We start from the raw sequence: 20,327 nt of genomic DNA, 5'->3' as shown, positions 1-20,327 counted from the left end.
TGGCTGGCTAAAATATGCCCAAAACGTATTTTTAATCATATCTCAATTTTATCAAATGGAACAAGGGTGGCTCATTAGCATATTATGAAAAATAATTTTTTACGAATAATTTGTACTACACACTTGGTACTTCAAGTCAAATTGTCGTTATGAACCATTTATTACAGAGAACATAAGTTTCTTCAAATAGTTGAAAATATTGACGATTTTAAATTTCAATATTCTTATAATAGAACTTTTGTTTAATGCTTGATTCGTCTTTTCAATGTTAAAAAATAATTTGTAAATGTAGTAAAGCTCGTCAGAAAATTCAGTATTTTTTGCAACAAAAAAGAGATTGAATGACAAATAATTGACAAACGAATCCGAAAAACCAGCTTTCTTGTATTGATTGATTTGATTACAATGGCAGATAGTTTGTAGAAACCGTGTATAACCAAGGTAAGTAATAGAATACAGCCTTCTTCTTGTTTTATGATTGCTCTACTAGGAGGCAATTGCCAGCTCAATTTCAGAGTGACCAAGATGTTGACTGGCTCTAAATCATATCAAGGCCACTATTCTATCTGATTAAATGTATAGTTGGCAAATTTTAATATGACTAATATTTTAATAGTTTCTAATCAGAAAAGGATTTGAATTTTGTTTCAGAACGTATATTAATTTTGATACTGATATACGTCAATAGAACCATAACCTCAAAAGTCAAATGAGTTCTCAGAAACTTTGTACGAACTTACAAACTACCACAATGATGTCTGTTTTCAAAATATGTTTCATTGCGGTTTCACTAAAAGTACATAAGATATCATGTGACGTAATATTCAACGATGGTTGTACATACTTTAATAAGAGGGTGTTAATAAATTATTCCTACCTTGCTCTTGCCTCCTTGGTCCGGATCCGTCGCCTTGAACGTCTCCAAACTCTTCCCGACCTCAGCATTTTCCGGCACGCTCACTTCGATGTTGGGTCTTTCAAAAATGGGCTTGTTATCGTTGATGTCCCTCAGCTTGACAACCACCCATGAGTACGCAACGTGGTACTTATCGTTGTCGTTATCTTCGCCCTTATCATTCACCTGGATGCGGAATCGGAACCCGTTGCTCTGGAGCAGGTCCTCGAAGTCCAGCGGTTGGACTATTTTGAGAGAGCCTGTGCCGTCGTTGTTACGCACCATTGTGAATTTATCGGCACCGTAGCCGCTGTTTTCGATCACCTGAAATGAAGGAATGAATGTATTATGTATTATATCCAAAATATATAGAGCAGCAAAACAACTTTCGGCTTGAGATAATCGGCAAAAAGAGCAACTGCTTCAATGTATCTTATTTATGTTGATTATAAAATGATTTCGAATATTTTATGAAGCAAACAATATTTTCGATATCTATTTTATCCCAAGGGAAATTAAATAAAATAATCTTATGCTAAAATAAACAAACAAACGATATATTGTATTCTAACGGTATACTATCCAGAAAAGGTATTTTTAAATATTAAAAAAATGATCTCAAAAATTTTATTCCAAGTTGATATTTACCAGGAAAATATACCAGGTGAGTCTCGAAATAGGCTCATCCCTATAACTTTTTTATTTTTTCAGATAAAAAACGAGGGTTGGTATGTTAGTATATGACAAATTAGAATTGATCGACGTATTCAATTGTTTTTGGTCACTTCCTGTTTAACCGGAAATGATCACAACTTTTGATTTTTAAATCGGTCGGTTTATTTCTACTTTATTCAATAGAAAATGACACTCTAAATAGAATGACATATCATAATATGTCAACTTTTGACATTTTGGCTTACAAAAAAAAATCATATTTTAAACTTCAATTTAGAGCGCCATGCCTGTGTTAAAAATATTATTTTTTTATCAAGGAGCCTTGGAAAAATAGATTTGATCATCTAGTGTTTTTTGTGTCTTGTCTTGACCGGTTAAAATATGCTCAAATTGTTTTTTAATCATTTTTTCATCAATTTTTTCAAATGGCACAAGCGTGGCTACGAAAAGCATTTTTTACGAATAATTTGGTACCATACACTTCGTATTTCAAGTCAAATTGTCGTTATGAAGCGCATGTTACAATTTCAATTAAACCATATTCGAAAATGTCAAAAGTTGACATATGATATGTCATTCTATTCAGAGTGTCATTTTTTTTATCGAATAGAGTAAAATATATTGAGGGTTCCATTTAAAAATCAAAAGTTGTAGTAATTTCCGATGAAACAGGAAGCGACCAAAAACAATTGAATACGCCAATAAATCCTTATTTATGTCATATACTAATACACTAAATATCGCTATTTATCTGAAAAAAAAATAAAAAACTGGGGTGAGCCACTTTTGAGACGCACCCGGTATTTTTTTTCAATGTAGTTGTTTTCGGCAAATAATTTTATTTACACTGGACGCGCGTTTCGCTAACCATCTTAGTATTATCAGCAGATTTTTAAAACTAACTTTAGAGAAAGATGTGATTAACAAAATACGACGATTACACTAGGGCACAACTACCACAGCAGTTGGCTACAGAAAACTCAGCAGAGAGGGAGACGAAAACAGTCAAAAAGGATCTATGATTGGCAGTAGATTTAAGGCAGTTCAGTAATCAGTTCGGCAAATCAGTAACGAATATTACAGTTATAGACAAACAGTCTTGTCTTACTTAGTAACTCAATGCACAACAAAAACGAAGTTGATTTTTTTAATCTAAACAGTTAGAAGTGGCGTAATGGCACTACATTCAGAAAATTAAACAATATAGGTAAATATCCCCATATTATATTTATCTCTTGATTACATGATATAAACTAATAGAATGTAATCTAACGATGGTCTCCTCACCTTGTACTGGAACTTGTTCGTCTCATCCTCATCGTGCACCGTCACCGTCAAAATCGGCATCTCCGGCAACGCGCTTCCATCCGTCTCGTCCACCTCCGTGAACCACTCGTCTTTCGTAAACGCCGGCGGCATATCGTTAATGTCCTTCACTCTTATACTGGCTGTCCCTGTGCCCTTTAACCCCCCACCGTCCATCGCGACCACCTGTATCGAGTAATCGGGGGTGCGTTCGCGGTCCAAACAACACACGGCCGTCTTGATCACGCCCGTTTCCGACTCGATCTCGAAGATTGGAGAACCGGTCTCTTCCTCTATTACGTTCTTCTCGATGGAGTAGACCAGTTTAGCGTTGGTGCCTGGAAAAGAAGAGAAGAATTTTAGGATTTGGTACTCTAGAAATACATCAGGGTATATCTTAAAATCACAAGCTTAACATAAATTAAAAAATTGTGTGCGCATATTTGAAGTGAAACTTCTTACTAATAGCTATTAAAAAGGATATACAGAGAAAACCAGGCTACTAGTAACATAGCAAGTTGCCGGACGAATTTACGTTTACCCAATTTGCGTTCGTACTCGAGATTCACTGCCGGCTAGTCGTCTAGTCAGGCAGTACGCAGTTGCAGTTGTGCTTGGACGGGTCAGTCGTGACAGACTAGGAATACGACGCGAGGAGTGCCGAGTATTTATTATTTTCATTTTAAGTGTTTACCTTCACTTAAGGTAACATTTAAAATAAAAATACTTAAATATTTATTATTTGAGTGTGTTTACAAGCCAAAGCTAAAATAAATAAATTCTCTAAACCCAAAAAAAAAAACTAAAATATTACTCTAAATAAAAAAAGTTATAACAAGTGTTGAAAAAGACCACCTTCTTGTGCTAGACAGAAGCCTAGGCGGTCGTAAAATCCCCGACTGACAAACATATTAGGGCTAATAATTTGGAAAGCCTCTCGTATTTTTACTTGAAGCTCATCCAGATTACTAGCCCTATTATGACCATACACTTTGGATTTTACATAACCCCAGAAAAAGAAATGATTGGTAGAAAGATCTGGTGATCTAGCGGGTCACAAAATAGTTCCATATCCACTAATTAAACGGTTAAACACTGCTTTAACTCCTGTTCTTCATTAATCAACACATCAGGCTTTTTGTGTTTTTGTGGGGACACGCACCCATGTGTTTCAAAATTAATAATAACTCTTGATATAGTAGGTAAAGATGGAATTGGCCTGTTTACAAAAGTTTGTGGAAAAATTGTTTGTATATCCCGATAAGACCTATTTTGAAAATACCATTTTACAAATTGAATTTTCTTACGAACTTCGTAAACATCCATTATTTTACTTAAAAAATAAATTTTACACGAGAACTGTCGCGAGAATATATGTATTCGTTTTGGCTATTAAAACACGAATAAATACAAATTATGAAACATTCTTATTACATATCTACCTCTTTTTATTTTATCGCATTTTTCCCCTGCTTTTTATCCGGCGGACGGGTATACGCTAATTCGTCCGGTTCTGCCTATGTTACTACTACGGTGGTCCGGTCTGTATATTTATTTATGAATGCTTTTTATAAACATGAAAAAAAATAGAGTTAGAACCGTATACTATCGTAATGTTTAATTTTTATTAAAAAATAATTCTATTACTCGATCGGATAGCTGTGGCCATTAAACCAAAACACTACAACATCTATATCTCTGACTACTACTAACTGCTACTAATCAACAATTTGTTTGTGGTCTATTTTTGTTTGAATGTTTTGTTCATTATTCATGTCGGGCATTTATTTTTAAATGAATGTTAATCGTTAGGCAACCAGTAAACTCATAGAATATGTATTTCTTTTGCATAATCAAAATTATCACTCTAAATTTTACATAACCAAATTGTCACTCATTCATTTTTTAGACAGATGTCACTTGTCTTGTCATTATTCAATTCATTAATCAAATTCTCAGAATGTTCTTAACAAAAGTTTCATCTTAAAATAAAATTTTAACCAATCACAATTATTTATCTCCATCATTTACCGGATTAATAATACAGAAATTACGGCTCAATTAAAAACAATTCATTATTTATAGTGATTTCCAGTAATTTTATTAAATTATACGAATATTCTCTTTGATTATTGGTTTGAAATAAATATGACAGTGACCTCCAATGAAAATGTGAGTTACTAACTCTAAATTCTAATTCTGAGCTGACAAATACATAAGCTAGGTGCTTTACCTAGACCGTTATTCAGAAGCTACAAACCTATCAATGAAAATATGCATGAAATCAAGGTTGGTACACTTTCAAGTTTATTTTAGTGCTTTTTTAGCCGCATATGGCACAGATCGTTACCCAGTGTTGCCACAAGCTTATTTTTCATCAGGATATATTATCATGAGATAACGGGGTTAAATTGTTTTACAAAGTCTGATCCTTTTCCTTTCAATAGCTCGCTTTTCCTTTCAATAGCTCGCGCGTCACGGCCGTCTCGCATACGTCTATCGGCCGTCACGGTCGTCTCGCGGTCGTCATTTAAGGCCGCGTGCCACAGCCTTGAATTTTTACTCCCAACGCGCGTAAAAAAGTTTCACTTCAAAAATCGACTAATTATTTCTCAGTGAAGTGAAACTACTTTGCGCGAGCTGAAAGTAAAAACTCAAGGCCGCGACACACAAGCTAGCGAGACGGCCGTGACACAGAAGCGCTAAATTTAGTCACTTTTCTCATAAAAAGATCTTCCTTCGCAGAACTATGGCTTACATATGGATTTATTTTATAAAGAAATGGTTATCGTAACATCAAAAATTACGGATAAATATAAAACGCGCATGAGATTGTAAAGGCATCCTCTTAAATCTTATTCCTAGTTAATTTTCCGCACCATCTGCTAAACGCAAATTCGCAAAAATCACCTTTTTTCGATTTTGCATGCACCTTTTGGCACAGTCAATAGATTCGCAATTCGTAATAAAATGCCTTCCAATATCCCGCGTATAAAAGTTTTCGTGCTGCTTTTGCAGTATTGAATTGCAAATTTACGGTAAATTTCGCGAGTGGGTAGTGTGCGCGAATTTGCTTGCGTTCTGACATTTTTATTAAGAACTATATTTGTCGGTGCAGCAGGGTGAACGTTTTCAATTTTCGGAAAGGTTAGGTCGGGTTTAGAAAACAATTTTTAAAACAAACGACTTTTTAACCGACAATTTGTAAGTTTAAGAATCGAAAAAATAGGAGAGTATTTGATTTATGTTTTGTGTCTATTATTTAATATTTTTTAATGCATTATATATACAGGGTGAGTATTAAATAAGTGCAAATATTTTTAAGGTTAGTGTATTTCGACAACAGAAACACGTCTATAAGGTTTTTTGGCAAAAAAATAAAATTTGGGATTTGTCCTAAAAATTTTTGGAAATATTTTTATTTTTTAGTTAAAAAACATAATTTTTTTGATAATTTGACAACAGAGGTAGTAGATTAAATTTACAAGTAAGGAAGCAAAAAACACTAAAGAGAAAATATGTTTCTCTACGATATAAACTTTTTATTAATTTAGTAAATAAAAGTATCTATTTTGAAAAACTGGCAGACATTTTAAAAATAAAAGACTATAAAAATAGACTGTAATCTTGATTTAAAATAATTTTAGATTTTTTCTTTTACACTTCTTTCAATAGTCCCTAAGTTTACTTTACTCTAGCTATTGAAGACCAAATTACGGCACCTAACTTCAGATTGAGGTCAAATTAGAGCATTGTTAAAGTTCACAGAAGTAGCAACTTCAAAAACGCCTGCTCTTTCATATAACAGCGCTTTGTAAACTCTAATGATAAAAGACAGATATAGTAATTACTAACTAAATTTCCTGTTACACTTGAAATGAATCACTCAACAACTGTAAATTTGTTATTTCCTTGTTAGTTTAATTATCTACCTAATGCAATTTGAAGACAGTTATTTAGTTTTCGAAATTACCTGAATCAAGCTTTGTATCAAGTGAAGTTGCAGGTATAGTTCTATGAAAAACGTTAATAGTAATTCAAAGTAAGTTTATTTTTGACAATTTTGTTTATAGCCCCTTATGTTTCACTCAAAAGCAGCTTACCTTAACACAAAAATACTCAGCAAAACACCTGATTTTAATTTAGATAGAACTTTTAGTTTTAGACAGTATATTATGTGATATATCAAAATATCGATCTTACCTTCGGAGGGATCGTCATAATCCACCGCAGTCATCGTCATAACGACCATTCCGGCCGTACCATTTTCAGTTACGTTTCCAAAATACACTCCCTGGGGGAAGATAGGAGCGTTATCGTTGATGTCCTTCAGGTTCACCTGTACGTCCGCGTATCCCACCAGCCCTTCTCCACCTTCATCCTGAGCAAACACAGTGAAGCGCCATTGTGGCCTGCCATTGGGCTGGTCCCGGTCCAGAGGCTGGAACAAACAAGAATATTTGAGATTAGAATCTTTATTATAGCTATAGAAAAGTAAAATGAGAGTTTCCAGAGCCGCCACTCCATTCACTCTTGAAAGCATTTTACTTTTTTCTAGAATAAGTACCCATTAATTTATGAAAAATTATGTCAATTTTTAATAACAGGGTGGTCCAAAGTGTATTCCGGAAATTTCGGCAGCATATTCTGTAGTTAAAAATAAGTAAAATAGTTCGTATAAATGTTTGTCCTAAAATGGTTAGTTTTGAATGTACAGGGTGTAGAAGTTTCATTTTTATTTTGATTTTTTCCATATAATTTCTGAAGTAACGTCAATATTTGAATGAAAATTGATATCTGGCAGTTTTTTGACATTAGAAATTTGATTTTCATGTCAATATGAGTCGTATTTGTAGGGGGCGCCACCTACATGTGTTTAAAATGTTTTGAAGAGTAATATTTTTTCGTCCGTACCTAAACTACTGAGTGAAAAAAAAAACACAATTCCGTAATTCTTTACGTAAAAAAAAAGCTACAAGAAACCGTTGTCTAGATATTTAGAATGGAAATAGTCAATACATGTCATTATTGACAAAAAATAAACATGTTGAGTTTGGGAACTTTTTATTTTTTTAAATTTGTCATAAATTTTTCGTCGAAAAAATGATGATAAAACAGCTTCAGTTCAACTTTTTGGCACAAAAACATTTCAAATATATAATTTCAGTCTAAAGTTTCATTCAGAACCCCACAATTAGTGGAATAAATTAGTGTTAGTTTCAATTACACTTTATACTTTTTAGTTGACGATCATTCACAATATTTAAAAAACACAATGAAAATTAATAGAATATCCTCGCAATAACTTGCGTTAATCAGTTGTATCCATGAAGAAAGCCTAATATTTAGCTATACAACAATCAATTTCTTTAATTTGTAATTACAATTTCACTTGACGGAAGATAATCAAAACTCAAATTAAATTTTTCGCAAATTTTGAAGTATAATTAGTGGAAAAGTTAAAAGTTTGATAACTTTTTCTACTAATTGAAAATATCTACCACTAATTTTTACCACGTTCTGAATTGAAATTAAAGGAACACACTTCTACGCTAATTGAAACTACTAATTTATTCCACTAATTGCGAGGTTCTGAATGAATCTTTTTTACGTCAAAAACGTCGTAATTGTATATTTTTTTATTTAGTAGTTTTATACAGGTACGGACAAAAAGTTGAAATTTTTGACAAATTTCTCATGTCAAAAAACTCCCAGACACCATTTTCATTCATATATTGACGTTACTTCAAAAATTATTTTGAAAAAATCAAAATCAAAATGACACCCTCTACCTCCGAAACTAAGCATTTTAGGACATACATTTATACGAACATTTTTACTTATTTTTAGTTACAGAATATGCTTCCGAAGTTTCCGGAATACAGTTCGAACCACCCTGTATAATGATTAGATATTTTTATCGATCATTATAGAAGCAATCTTGCTGGTGCAAAAAGTCTAATTGTATAGATTGTGTATATATTTATGAAAAACATTTCTTCAAAAATCTTCAATATATAAGTTTTAATTAATTCAGTAACCTGTTGAAATAAAAAATAGTCATGAAGTGATCAGCTAGAATCTATCTCTTTTGTCGGGACAATACTCGTGAAAGATTAAGTTTTAATAGCGTTTCTCTAGTACAAACATCGCAAATTGCTATTTATTTCTTCGTGTCGGTCGAAAAGCAGAAATAGAAAGAAAACAGTGGCATCCCAGATTCGATTTAAACTGAAATTCGCCACAATGTTTCCACAAACATCCGATCGACGCTTAAACCGGGATTAACTTCCCGACATTATATTCGTTTGATATTTAAGGCAAGTACTTTCCATTCCGATGGATATTTCCATTATTTTAAGCGTCTAAAATTCGAGTAGCAAGGCGAACCATGTACGAGTTGGCAAAAAAAAGCTGACGTCGTTCTGGCCGCTCCGAAATCGGATATTAGGATATCGATAACGCTTGGAAACAGCTTCTGGTTTCAAACAGGCGAACCGACACTCTTTTTAATAAACTTTATCTGTACTTTATTTCTGCATAGATGGGAAAAAAATTTACAGTAAAAAAGAATGGTAAAATGGAATAAGCTCTTATGGAACTAGTTACAGAGCAGCTAATGTATTCAAATGATGTCGCTAAGCAATGTATGTTTTCATTAATTTAATAATATGCTGTTAAAAAGTAGTTATTAACTTAAACTTACCAGCTGAAATCTACGATAATCTCGCCCTTGTGTAGGATAACTTTTATGAAAACTCGTTTCTAATAGTATTCTTTTTGTACAAAAATTACAAATTTCTAGATCTTAGTACGACTCAAAAAGTAGAAATTGGAAAAACATCAGCATCCCAGAGTCGATTTAAACTGAAATTCGCCACAATGCTTCTACAAACACCTGATCTTCCCAGAGTCGATGCGGAAACAGGAATAAATTTCCCGTCGTTAGATTTGTTCGATATTTAAGGCAAGTGCTTTCCATTCCGATGGATATTTCCATTATTTTAAGCGTTTAAAATTCAAGTAGCACATCGAGCCATGTACGAGTTGCAAAAAGAACGTAAAAAAGTTGACGTCGTGCTGGCCATTCCGAAATTGGATATTCGTATGTCGATACCGCTTGGAAACGACGCGACGCGACGCCACGTTTGATTAAAAATAAGCTGATTGACACTCTTTTTAATAAATGCTGTCTATTTTTATTATATTTCTGCATAAATGGGAATGGGAAAAGTCTTATGCAAGATGTTTCTGTTAAAAAAATGTTAGCTACTCCGATGAATATGTTTCCATTAATTCAAATATCTGTTGATGTGAACAAAAAATCATTACCTTGAAGTTTCAACTAAAATGTGCAGCAATCTATCTTTTGTGTCGGACAATATTCGTTAAAAATTACTTTATAATAGCAATCTTTTAGTACAAACACGGCAAATTGCTATTTAGATCTTCATGTCGATCCCAAAGCAGAAATAAAAAAGAATATCAACACATGAAGTTGGACAATCTTCTTAAAAAAATACTTTTTAATAGAAATCTTCCAGTACAAACACCGCAAATTTCTACTTAATCGATCGAAATGCAGAAATAAAAAAATATTGGCATCCCAGAGTCGATAAACTGAAATTCGCCACAATGCTTCTACAAACATCCGATCTTCCCAGAGTCGATGCGGAAACAGGGATAAATTTCCCGACGTTACATTCGTTCGATATTTAAGGCAAGTGCTTTCCATTCCGATGGATATTTCCATTATTTTAAGCGTTTAAAATTCAAGCAGCACGTCGAGCCATGTACGAGTTGAAAAAGAACATAAAAAAGCTGACGTCGTGCTGGCCATTCCTAAATTGGATATTCGTATGTCGATGCGGCTTGGAAAAGTTTTGCTTAAAACAAACCGACTGACACTCTTTTTAATAAATTTTCCTTCCTTTTCTTATATTTTTGTATTAATTAGAAATTATACGTCAAATGTTATTAAAATGGATAAGATAATCATAAAACCAGCTTATACAGTAATTTAGTATTTTTAATTTTGGGCAAAAAATTAAGTAATTGAGAGTATTCTTTCGACTGTACACCCCAGTATTCTCCCGACTGTATCCCGACTATACACCCTCTATAGTCGATTTGCAAACAATAGGTTATGAGAAAAAAGTTGAAATCGTTCTAATCATTTCGAAATTGGATATTCGGATGTCGATACAGTTTGGAAACTGCATTTGTGATTAAAAACAGAGAGGTGGGCGTTTTATGATAAACCTTTTCTATTAGTACATTTATTACGATCTAATTATTTAAAAAAAAAACTGATAAATCTATTTCGAAAAATGATAAAATAAAAACATATTCGAAATAGTGCAGATAAAGCTGATTTATAAATGATATAGTCGTTGATTGAAAGAATTGGGAAGATACTCAACCTAATGAGCGTATTCGTGACAAAGCTAATTTCCCCTTACGTCCTGGGCGCTGTACAGTGAAGCCTTTACTGTTCCTGCGGCTAACCAAAACACTCCATTTTTTCCAATTCGGCTAGTGAAGACATATCGAAGACGGTATGAAACTGAAAGCGACAGTGTTAAGCATATTAAAATGTAATTATATTACACGTATATTTACGTATTATATTGTAATATTTACAAACATATCTTTGATCAAAAATCCGCGTTTATGTAGTGAAAATTTATTCGTAAGTAGAAATAAAATAAAACAACAAAAATAAAAATTCTTTTCAATACCTAGAATATTTCCTGTATGATCGAAAAAGTCGTTTAATTGGCTTGGAAATGACAATTATTGACATTTACCATCATATTTTACATTTTATGAAATAAGTGATCTTCATCAAGCCAACTCTGTCGCCGTTCTTTGTTTTATCACAATATTATATTAAATTGTTTAATGATAAAAATCCTTATTACTAACGTACTGTACACAAAATCCGCAAATCTATGGATTAATCAGCAGTTCGGGCAACACTGTTCCGACAACCAATTCACTCTGTCGACTGAAAACAGAACTAAGATAGAGTATTCTTTAGAAGCGAAGGCATGCGAGAGAGTGTCTACTAACGAAGTGGTAACGTTTTCCAGATGTATACTGGCTTAATAATAATATGCTATTTCAGTCACAGTGACATTATAAAAAAATATATTTTTTTCACAAAGCTTCACAGGAAAATGAAACCGTCCTGTTCGAAATAGCCCAGACAAAGCTGATTTGTAAAATGATCTAATATGCAAATTGGCCATAGGGATACGGGCAGCAGCGTTAAATTCTTTTTGAAAATTGATTGGATCGGCGACACCAACCAACGTTCAGTTGGCAATAAATCCAAAGCGAATACCGCGTTCTGCCTCACACCCACACACGCAACCATATCTCTCCTCCTTCCGTTTCGCTAATTCGAAAATCGATAACAACAAAACCGAACTTTACATCGGTTCCTCATTACCGACTGCGAAAACCAATATAGTGCTAAGCCGCATTTCCAACTCCATTTTCCGATAATTAGTTTTGGTCTTATACACAGCCAGAGTTAACTCTGTATACCGCACGCCCCCGCGCGCTTCGCTGCAAGCGTCCAAGCGTCATGTTGTTGCAATTTCTTTATTTCGATTATTTTCCTGATTAGTCGTCGTTCGTCAGTGGTTTTCTCTAAAATTGACGGCCAGAGTTTATTGCAAGGAAAAGAAACGGGTGTTAATGATCTAAAAGTTCTCTAGAAAAATGTTCTAGTATTTCGCAAAAAAAAAATCAGAATAAAAATATTCTCTTTTCTAAAATGTCACTGCGATACAATTCAAGCAGAAACCAGCGGCAGCGGTGGAATTCTGTATTTCTGTAATATGCAATTTCTTGCTACGGAATCATTATTCTTATAATATTTTTAGGATGTATAAAATAATTTTTCTGATACTATATCTTCATCCCAACTAATCAAAAAATTTCGAAATTTATTGATTGGTTATTCGAAAACTATCATGACCCGAACGCGGTGTTCGGCTAGACTCGGCAAGACATATGTTAAAAGATCTTCCTATAGTGATGGTAAAATTTAAAAAAATAGATTTTTTTTTTTCATTTATACATAATTTTTGAAGAATGGTCTCATATATCGTCAATTTCTTTAATAGATTCATTGATATTCTTTGAACATGTACAATCGAAATAAAAAGAGCGCAAAGTACCTTGGGAATGGTCGGTAACATTCACAATATAATTTTTACCTATAAAATATCAGTCATCATTATTTTTAAGGCAATACTTGACACTTCCCGGTATATATTTATCAACAAGCGAATACAATATGAGGAATAAAAAGGCGGCTATGAAAGAAAACCTCTGTCATTTTATATGTAAAATTATATATGAATGTCATCGATCGTCAGTTCCAGCCAACTGGACGACGTTTTTTCGGTCATGGCATTTTCTATGTAAAATAAAAACCAAAAAAAAAAATTTTATAAAAATATATCGATATATTGTCACCGTCCTATATTCTAAATTTATTTACAAATGATTCAGACGATTTTGCCTAGATAATGGGTACTATAAATAATAGCTTCACAATGTTCAGTGTAAATTTTGGATTTATTTTTATTACAACTATTTTCCCTATCTGCTAAAATAAAAAGTGGCGGGGGAAGGCTAGATCTGTTTCTATTTAAATGTTACTAATCTCCGGATTGGATGATCGAAACTAACAAACGGGAGCTCGTTTAAAAGAGCGTTCCTTACTCAATATTATACCATATAATTGATAAAAAGCTTTTTAGCTGCACTAGTGGGCGCTGACTTACAATTAAACAAACACCCGTACATTTTTTTCAAAAAAAAAAATAAATAAATACGATAGTATAAGTAATTTTAGATGGTAGTAATAGTAAAGTAAAGAGTAATAAACGCTTAAAAAGTCAGCGAAAATCGCATCTTGATATCTTCTTTCAAATCGAAGATATTTGCACAATTATAATACGATTAAATAAGCCCTTCACAATTCGCGTGTATAGGAACCACCCTTTATATTACTCGGCTCAAGTCAATCTCCGCCTTAAGACTAAAGAATAATTTTTATCAATGAAATGAAATATAAATTAGTAGACTTCAACCAATATGATTTTGCAATCTCTCAAATGATAAAAATCCAATTGCAAAATTATTTACGATATCTTTAAAAATACAAAGCATATGTTGAAACTTCAAAATTATTTTTTTTCGGTTTTATTTCGAGGCAATTGAACTACAAATAAATATGTATTTTGCAAATAAACAACCAAAATGTCTCTATATAAAACGAAAGCAAATGATCAACTGGAATAATGAATGCTTGAGGGAATTCTATAAATATTAAACACATGCCGTCACGTCTTGCAGTCTAGTCGGGATGTATTCGCATTCCTCACTGCTAAATTATGAACGAACTTGTGTAATTACTCCTAGACTAAAACTACTCCTTCCCGATCTTAATTGCATTCGCAGACTGCATTTATTTATCGGTTTAGAATGCAGCATTGCGCTTAAGCTTAAAGTTTGTTTATAAAAAAACAGCATTAAACGCAGCAAAAATAATTTTTTCAAGAATATCTCCCTTTCAGTCATCTGACGTATGTTTCATGAATTATCTCCACATAATTAACCATTTGAATTTAGTACGTAAGTAATGATGATTGAAATATATCGCAAATCAAAACGCGTTTCTAGTAATATCATTTTGTTTTCGCCCTTTGATTAAATTAATTTGATTAACGTCATATTTTTTGGTTGTTTTTAATATAGTTTTTTTTTTTTTTTTTAATATTGTTATATTATAACATGCTGCAACCAGAATGGAAATGATGCATATAACGTCCGCCGGACGTTATCATAATGGCCGGCGGCCGTTAAGTTTCTAAGGTAATCGTAACGTCTGTCACCTGCAACAATGACTATTATTGTCAGTTGGACTTTTCAGAAATTGGGAAAATAGACCATAGCGAGATGTTGCGAGAAATTCCGTTGGAAATACAGGAGAAAGCGGCTGCGGCTACTCAAAATTTACTCCCGACTATAACCAGAGAGATATATCAGCAGGAATATGACAATTTTGAAGTGGCGGTGGATAGAAGTATAAACAGCGTAAACGAAGCGGTATTGCTGGCTTATGCTAAAAGAATGTCTGAAATGTATTCTCCCACATCACTGTGGACAAAGATATCCATGCTGGAGCTTGCGTTATAGCTCATTTATTAATGGTTGTGCCACAACGAGACCACCTGGAAACGATGTACAGATGACAAGGGTACACCACCCCCTATTCAAAATCATTTACCGTTCCGTAGGAAAAGGGCCAAGTTCAGAAAACCGCTGTTTTCAAAATTAACAGAAAAAATTTGTAGCTCATTTATTAAAGGATGTGCCACAACGAGACCACCTGGAAACGATGTACAGATGACAAGGGTACACCACCCCGTATTCAAAAAATCATTTGCCGGTCCGTAGAAAAAGGCCAAGTTCTAAAAACCGCTGTTTTTCTTGAAAATTAATAGAAAAAAAAAAAATTGAAGCTCATTTATTAAGGGCTGTGCTGCAACGAGACCACCTGGAAACGATGTAAAGATGACAAGCGTACACCACCCCATATTCAAAACCTTTTGCCGGTCCGTAGGAAAGGGCCAGAATCAAAAACTGTCATTTTACTTAAAATTAGACAGAAAAAAATCGCCGCCAATATGTTAAGGGTTGTGCCGCAACGAATCCATCTGGAAACGATGTACAGATGACAAGGGTACACCACCCCCTATTCAAAACCATTTGCCGGTCGGTAGGAAAAGAGCCAAGTTCAAAAATCCGCTGTTTCTCTTCAAAATTAACAGAAAAAAAATTGTGCTCATTTATTAAGGGTTATGCTGCAACGAGACCACCTGAAACGATGTACAGATGACAAGTGTACACCACCCCCTATTCAAAAACATTTGCCGGTCCGTAGGAAAAGGGCCAAGTTCAAAAACCGCTGTTTCTTTCTCAAAATTAACAGAAAAAATTTGTAGCTCATTTATTAAAGTTGTGCCGCAACGAGACCTGGAAACGATGTACAGATGACAAGGGTACACCACCCCTATTTAAAAATCATTTGCGGGTCCGTAGGAAAAGGGCCAAGTTCAGAAAACCGCTGTTTCTCTTCAAAATTAACAGAAAAAAAATTTGTAGCTCATTTATTAAAGGATGTGCCACAACGAGACCACCTGGAAAAGATGTACAGATGACAAGAGTACACCACCCCGTATTCAAAATCATTTGCCGGTCCGTAGGAAAAGGCCAAGTCTAAAAACTGCTGTTTTTCTTGAAAATTAACAGAAAAAATTGTAGCTTTCCATTTATTAAGGGTTGTGCAGCAACGAGACCACCTGGAAACGATGTATAGATAACAAGGGTACACCACCCCATATTAAAAACCATTTGCCGGTCCGTAGGAAAGGGCCAGAATCAAAAAACTGTCATTTTACTTAAAATTAGACAGAAAAAATATCGCCGCCAATATGTTAAGGGTTGTGCCGCAACGAGACCGTCTGGAAACGATGTACAGATGACAAGGGTACACCACCCCCTATTCAAAATCATTTGCCGGTCGGTAGGAAAAGAGCCAAGTTCAAAAAACCGCTGTTTCTCTTGAAAATTAACAGAAAAAAAATCGCCGCCAATTTGTTAAGGGTTGTGCCGCAACGAGACCATCTGGAAACGATGTACAGATGACAAGGGTACACCACCCCGTATTCAAAACCATTTGCCGGTCCGTAGGGAAAGGGCCAGAATCAAAAAACTGTCATTTTACTTAAAATTAGACAGAGAAAAAATCGCCACCAATTTGTTAAGGGTTATGCCGCAACGAGACCATCTGGAAACGATGTATAGATGACAAGGGTACACCACCCCTTATTCAAAATCATTTGCCGGGTCCGTAGGAAAAGGCCAAGTTCAAAAAACCGCTGTTTCTCTTCAAAATTAACAGAAAAAATTTGTAGCTCATTTATTAAAGGTTGTGCCACAACGAGACCACCTGGAAACGATGTATAGATGACAAGGGTACACCCCCCCGTATTCAAAACCATTTGCCGGCCTATAGGGAAAGTGGCCGAATCAAAACTGTCATTTTACTTAAAATTGTGACAGAAAAAATCGCCACCAATTTGTTAAAGGTTGTGCCACAACGAGACCACCTGGAAACGATGTATAGATGACAAGGGTAAACCAACCCGTATTCAAAACCATTTGCCAGTCCGTAGGAAAAGGGCCAAGTTCAAAAACCGCTGTTTCCTCTTCAAAATTAACAGAAAAAAATTTGTAGCTCATTTATTAAAGGTTGTGCCACAACGAGACCACCTGGAAACGATGTACAGATGACAAGGGTACACCACCCCGTATTCAAAATCATTTTCCGGTCCGTAGGAAAAGGCCAAGTTCAAAAAACCGCTGTTTCTCTTCAAAATTAACAGAGAAAAATTTGTAGCTCATTTATTAAAGGTTGTGCCGCAACGAGACCACCTGGAAACGATGTACGGATGACAAGGCACCCACCCCTATTCAAAAAATCATTTGCCGGTCCGTAGAAAAAGGGCCAAGTTCAAAAACCGCTGTTTCTCTTCAAAATTAACAGAAAAAATTCTGTAGCTCATTTATTGTGCTGGGTTGTGCCACAACGAGACCACCTGGAAACGATGTAAAGATGACAAGGGTACACCACCCCTATTTAAAATCATTTGCCGGTCCGTAGGAAAAGGGCCAAGTTCAGAAAACCGCTGTTTCTCTTCAAAATTAACAGAAAAAATTTGTAGCTCATTTATTAAAGGTTGTTATACAACGAGACCAATCGGAAACGATGTATAGATGACAAGGGTACACCCCCCCGTATTCAAAATCATTTGCCGGTCCGTGCTGAGCCCGTAAAGGGCAAAATCAAAAATTCGCTCATTATTCTAAAAATTGACAGAAAAAAATTTGTAGCTCATTTATTAAGGCTTGTGCCGCAACGAGACCACCTGGAACGATGTACAGATGACAAGGGTACACCACCCCATATTCAAAACCATTTGCCGGTCCGTAGGGAAAGGTCCAGAATCAAAAAACTGTTATTTTACCTAAAATTAGATAGAAAAAATCGCCGCCAATATGTTAAGAGTTGTGCCGCAACGAGACCATCTGAAAACGATATACAGATGACAAGGGTACACCACCCCTATTCAAAATCATTTGCTGGTCCGTAGGAAAAGGGCCAAGTATAAAAACCGCTGTTTCTCTTCAAAAATTAACAGAAAAAATTTGTAGCTCATTTATTAGGTGTTGTGCCGCAACGAGACCATCTGTAAACGGTGTACAGATGACAAGGGTACACCCCCCCATATTCAAAACCATTTGCCGGTCCGTAGTGAAAGGGCCAGAATCAAAAAACTGTCATTTTACCTTAAAATTAGAGAAAAAATCGCCGCCAATTTATTAAAGGTTGTGCAGCAACGAGACCACCTGGAAACGATGTACAGATGACAAGGGTACACCACCCCGTATTCAAACCATTTGCCGGTCCGTAGGAAAGGGCCAGAATCAAAAACTGTCATTTTACTTCTAAAAATTAATAGAGAAAATCGCCACCAATTTGTTAAGGGTTATGCCGCAACGAGACCATCTGGAAACGATGAACAGATGACAAGGGTACATCACCCCTATTCAAAATCATTTGCCGGCCCTGTGGAAAAGGCCAAGTTCAAAAAACCGCTGTTTCTCTTCAAAATTAACAGAAAAATCGTAGCCTGGTCATTAAAGGTTGTGCCGCAACGAGACCACCTGAAACGATGTACAGATGACAAGGGTACACCACACCCTATTCAAAATCATTTGCCGGTCCGTAGTAAAAGGGCCAAGTTCAAAACCGCTGTTTCTCTTAAAAATTAACAGAAAAAATTGTAGCTCATTTATTAAAGGTTGTGCCACAACGAGGCCATTTGGAAACGATGTACAGATGATAAGGGTACACCACCCCGTATTGAAAATCATTTGCCAGTCCGTAGGAAAAGGGCCAAGCTCAAAACCGCTGTTTCTCTTCTCGGTAAATGGGTTAGAAAAAAATTTGTAGCTCATTTATTAAGGGTTGCGCCGCAACGAGACCACCTGGAAACGATGTATAGATGACAAGGGTACACCACCCCTATTCAAAATCATTCGGCTGGTCCGTAGAAAAAGGGCCAAGTTCAAAAAACCGTTGTTTTCAAAATTAACAGAAAAAATTGTAGCTCATTTATTAAGGTTTGTGCTGCAACGAGACCACCTGAAACGATGTACAGATGACAATGGTACACCACCCCTTATTCAAAACCATTTGCCGGTCCGTATGAAAAGGGCCAAGTTCAAAAACCGCTGTTTCTCTTCAAAATTAACAGAGAAAAATTTGTAGCTCATTTATTAAAGTTGTGCCGCAACGAGACCACCTGAAAACGATGTACAGATAACAGGGGTACACCACCCCATATTTAAAACCATTTGCCGGTCCGTGGAAAAGGGCCAGGAATAAACTGTCATTTTACCTAAAATTAGACAGAAAAAAAAATCGCCGCCAATATGTTAAGGGTTGTGCCAGCAACGAGACCGTCTGGAAACGATGTACAGATGACAAGGGCACACCACCCCATATTCAAAATCATTTGCCGGTCCGTAGGAAAAGAGCCAAGTTCAAAAAACCGCTGTTTCTCTTGGAAAATTAACAGAAAAAAATTGAAGCTCATTTATTAAGGGTTGAGCCGCAACGAGACCACCTGAAACGATGTACAGATGAAAAGGGTACACCACCCCATAATCAAAATCATTTGCCAGTACGTAGGAAAAGGGCCAAGTTCAAAACCGCTGTTTCTCTTCAAAATTAACAGAAAAAAATTTGTAGCCCATTTATTAAAGGGTTGTGCCACAACGAGACCACCTGGTAACGATGTACAGATGACAAGGGCACAACACCCCGTATTCAAAATCACTTGCCGGTCCGTAGGAAAAAGGGCCAAGTTCAAAAACCGCTGTTTCTTCAAAATTAAATAGAAAAATTTTAGCCTATTTATTAAAGAAAGCACAACGAGACCCTCTGGAAACGATGTACAGACGACAAGGGTACACCACCCTATATTCAAAATCATTTGCCGGTCCATAGAAAAAGGGCAGTTCAAAAAACGCTGTTTTTCTTGAAAAATTAACAGAAAAAATTGAAGCTCATTTATTAAGGGTTGAGCCGCAACGAGACCACCTAGAAACGATATACAGATGACAAAGGTACACCACCCCATATTCAAAACCATTTGACGGTCCGTAGGGTAAGGGCCAGAATCAAAAACTGTCATTTTACCTAAAATTAGACAGAAAAAAATCGCCGCCAATATGTTAAGGGTTGTGCCGCAAAGAGACTGGAAAACAGGGCACGTAACTGAACGAAGCATACTGA

At 35.2% G+C, this 20,327-nt stretch overlaps 1 protein-coding gene across 1 annotated transcript in view; it reads right to left on the bottom strand.

Annotated features, from left to right (window-relative positions):
- Positions 1-20,327, bottom strand: part of LOC115874290 (neural-cadherin-like) — a gene marked incomplete at its 5' end in the record, with an annotated part of 116,611 nt that overhangs the window by 60,168 nt on the left and 36,116 nt on the right. Inside the window, 3 exon segments of the mRNA XM_030889397.1 lie at positions 878-1,219; positions 2,858-3,213; positions 7,079-7,316. Coding sequence (XP_030745257.1) covers positions 878-1,219; positions 2,858-3,213; positions 7,079-7,316 — 936 coding nt within the window.

Source organism: Sitophilus oryzae, unplaced genomic scaffold, assembly GCF_002938485.1.
Source record: "Sitophilus oryzae breed Bouriz unplaced genomic scaffold, Soryzae_2.0 scaffold_1272_pilon_pilon, whole genome shotgun sequence".
Classification (NCBI taxonomy): Eukaryota; Metazoa; Arthropoda; class Insecta; order Coleoptera; family Curculionidae; genus Sitophilus; species Sitophilus oryzae.
Note: the sequence above shows the minus strand (reverse complement) of the source record. Positions and strands in the feature narration are given on the sequence as shown.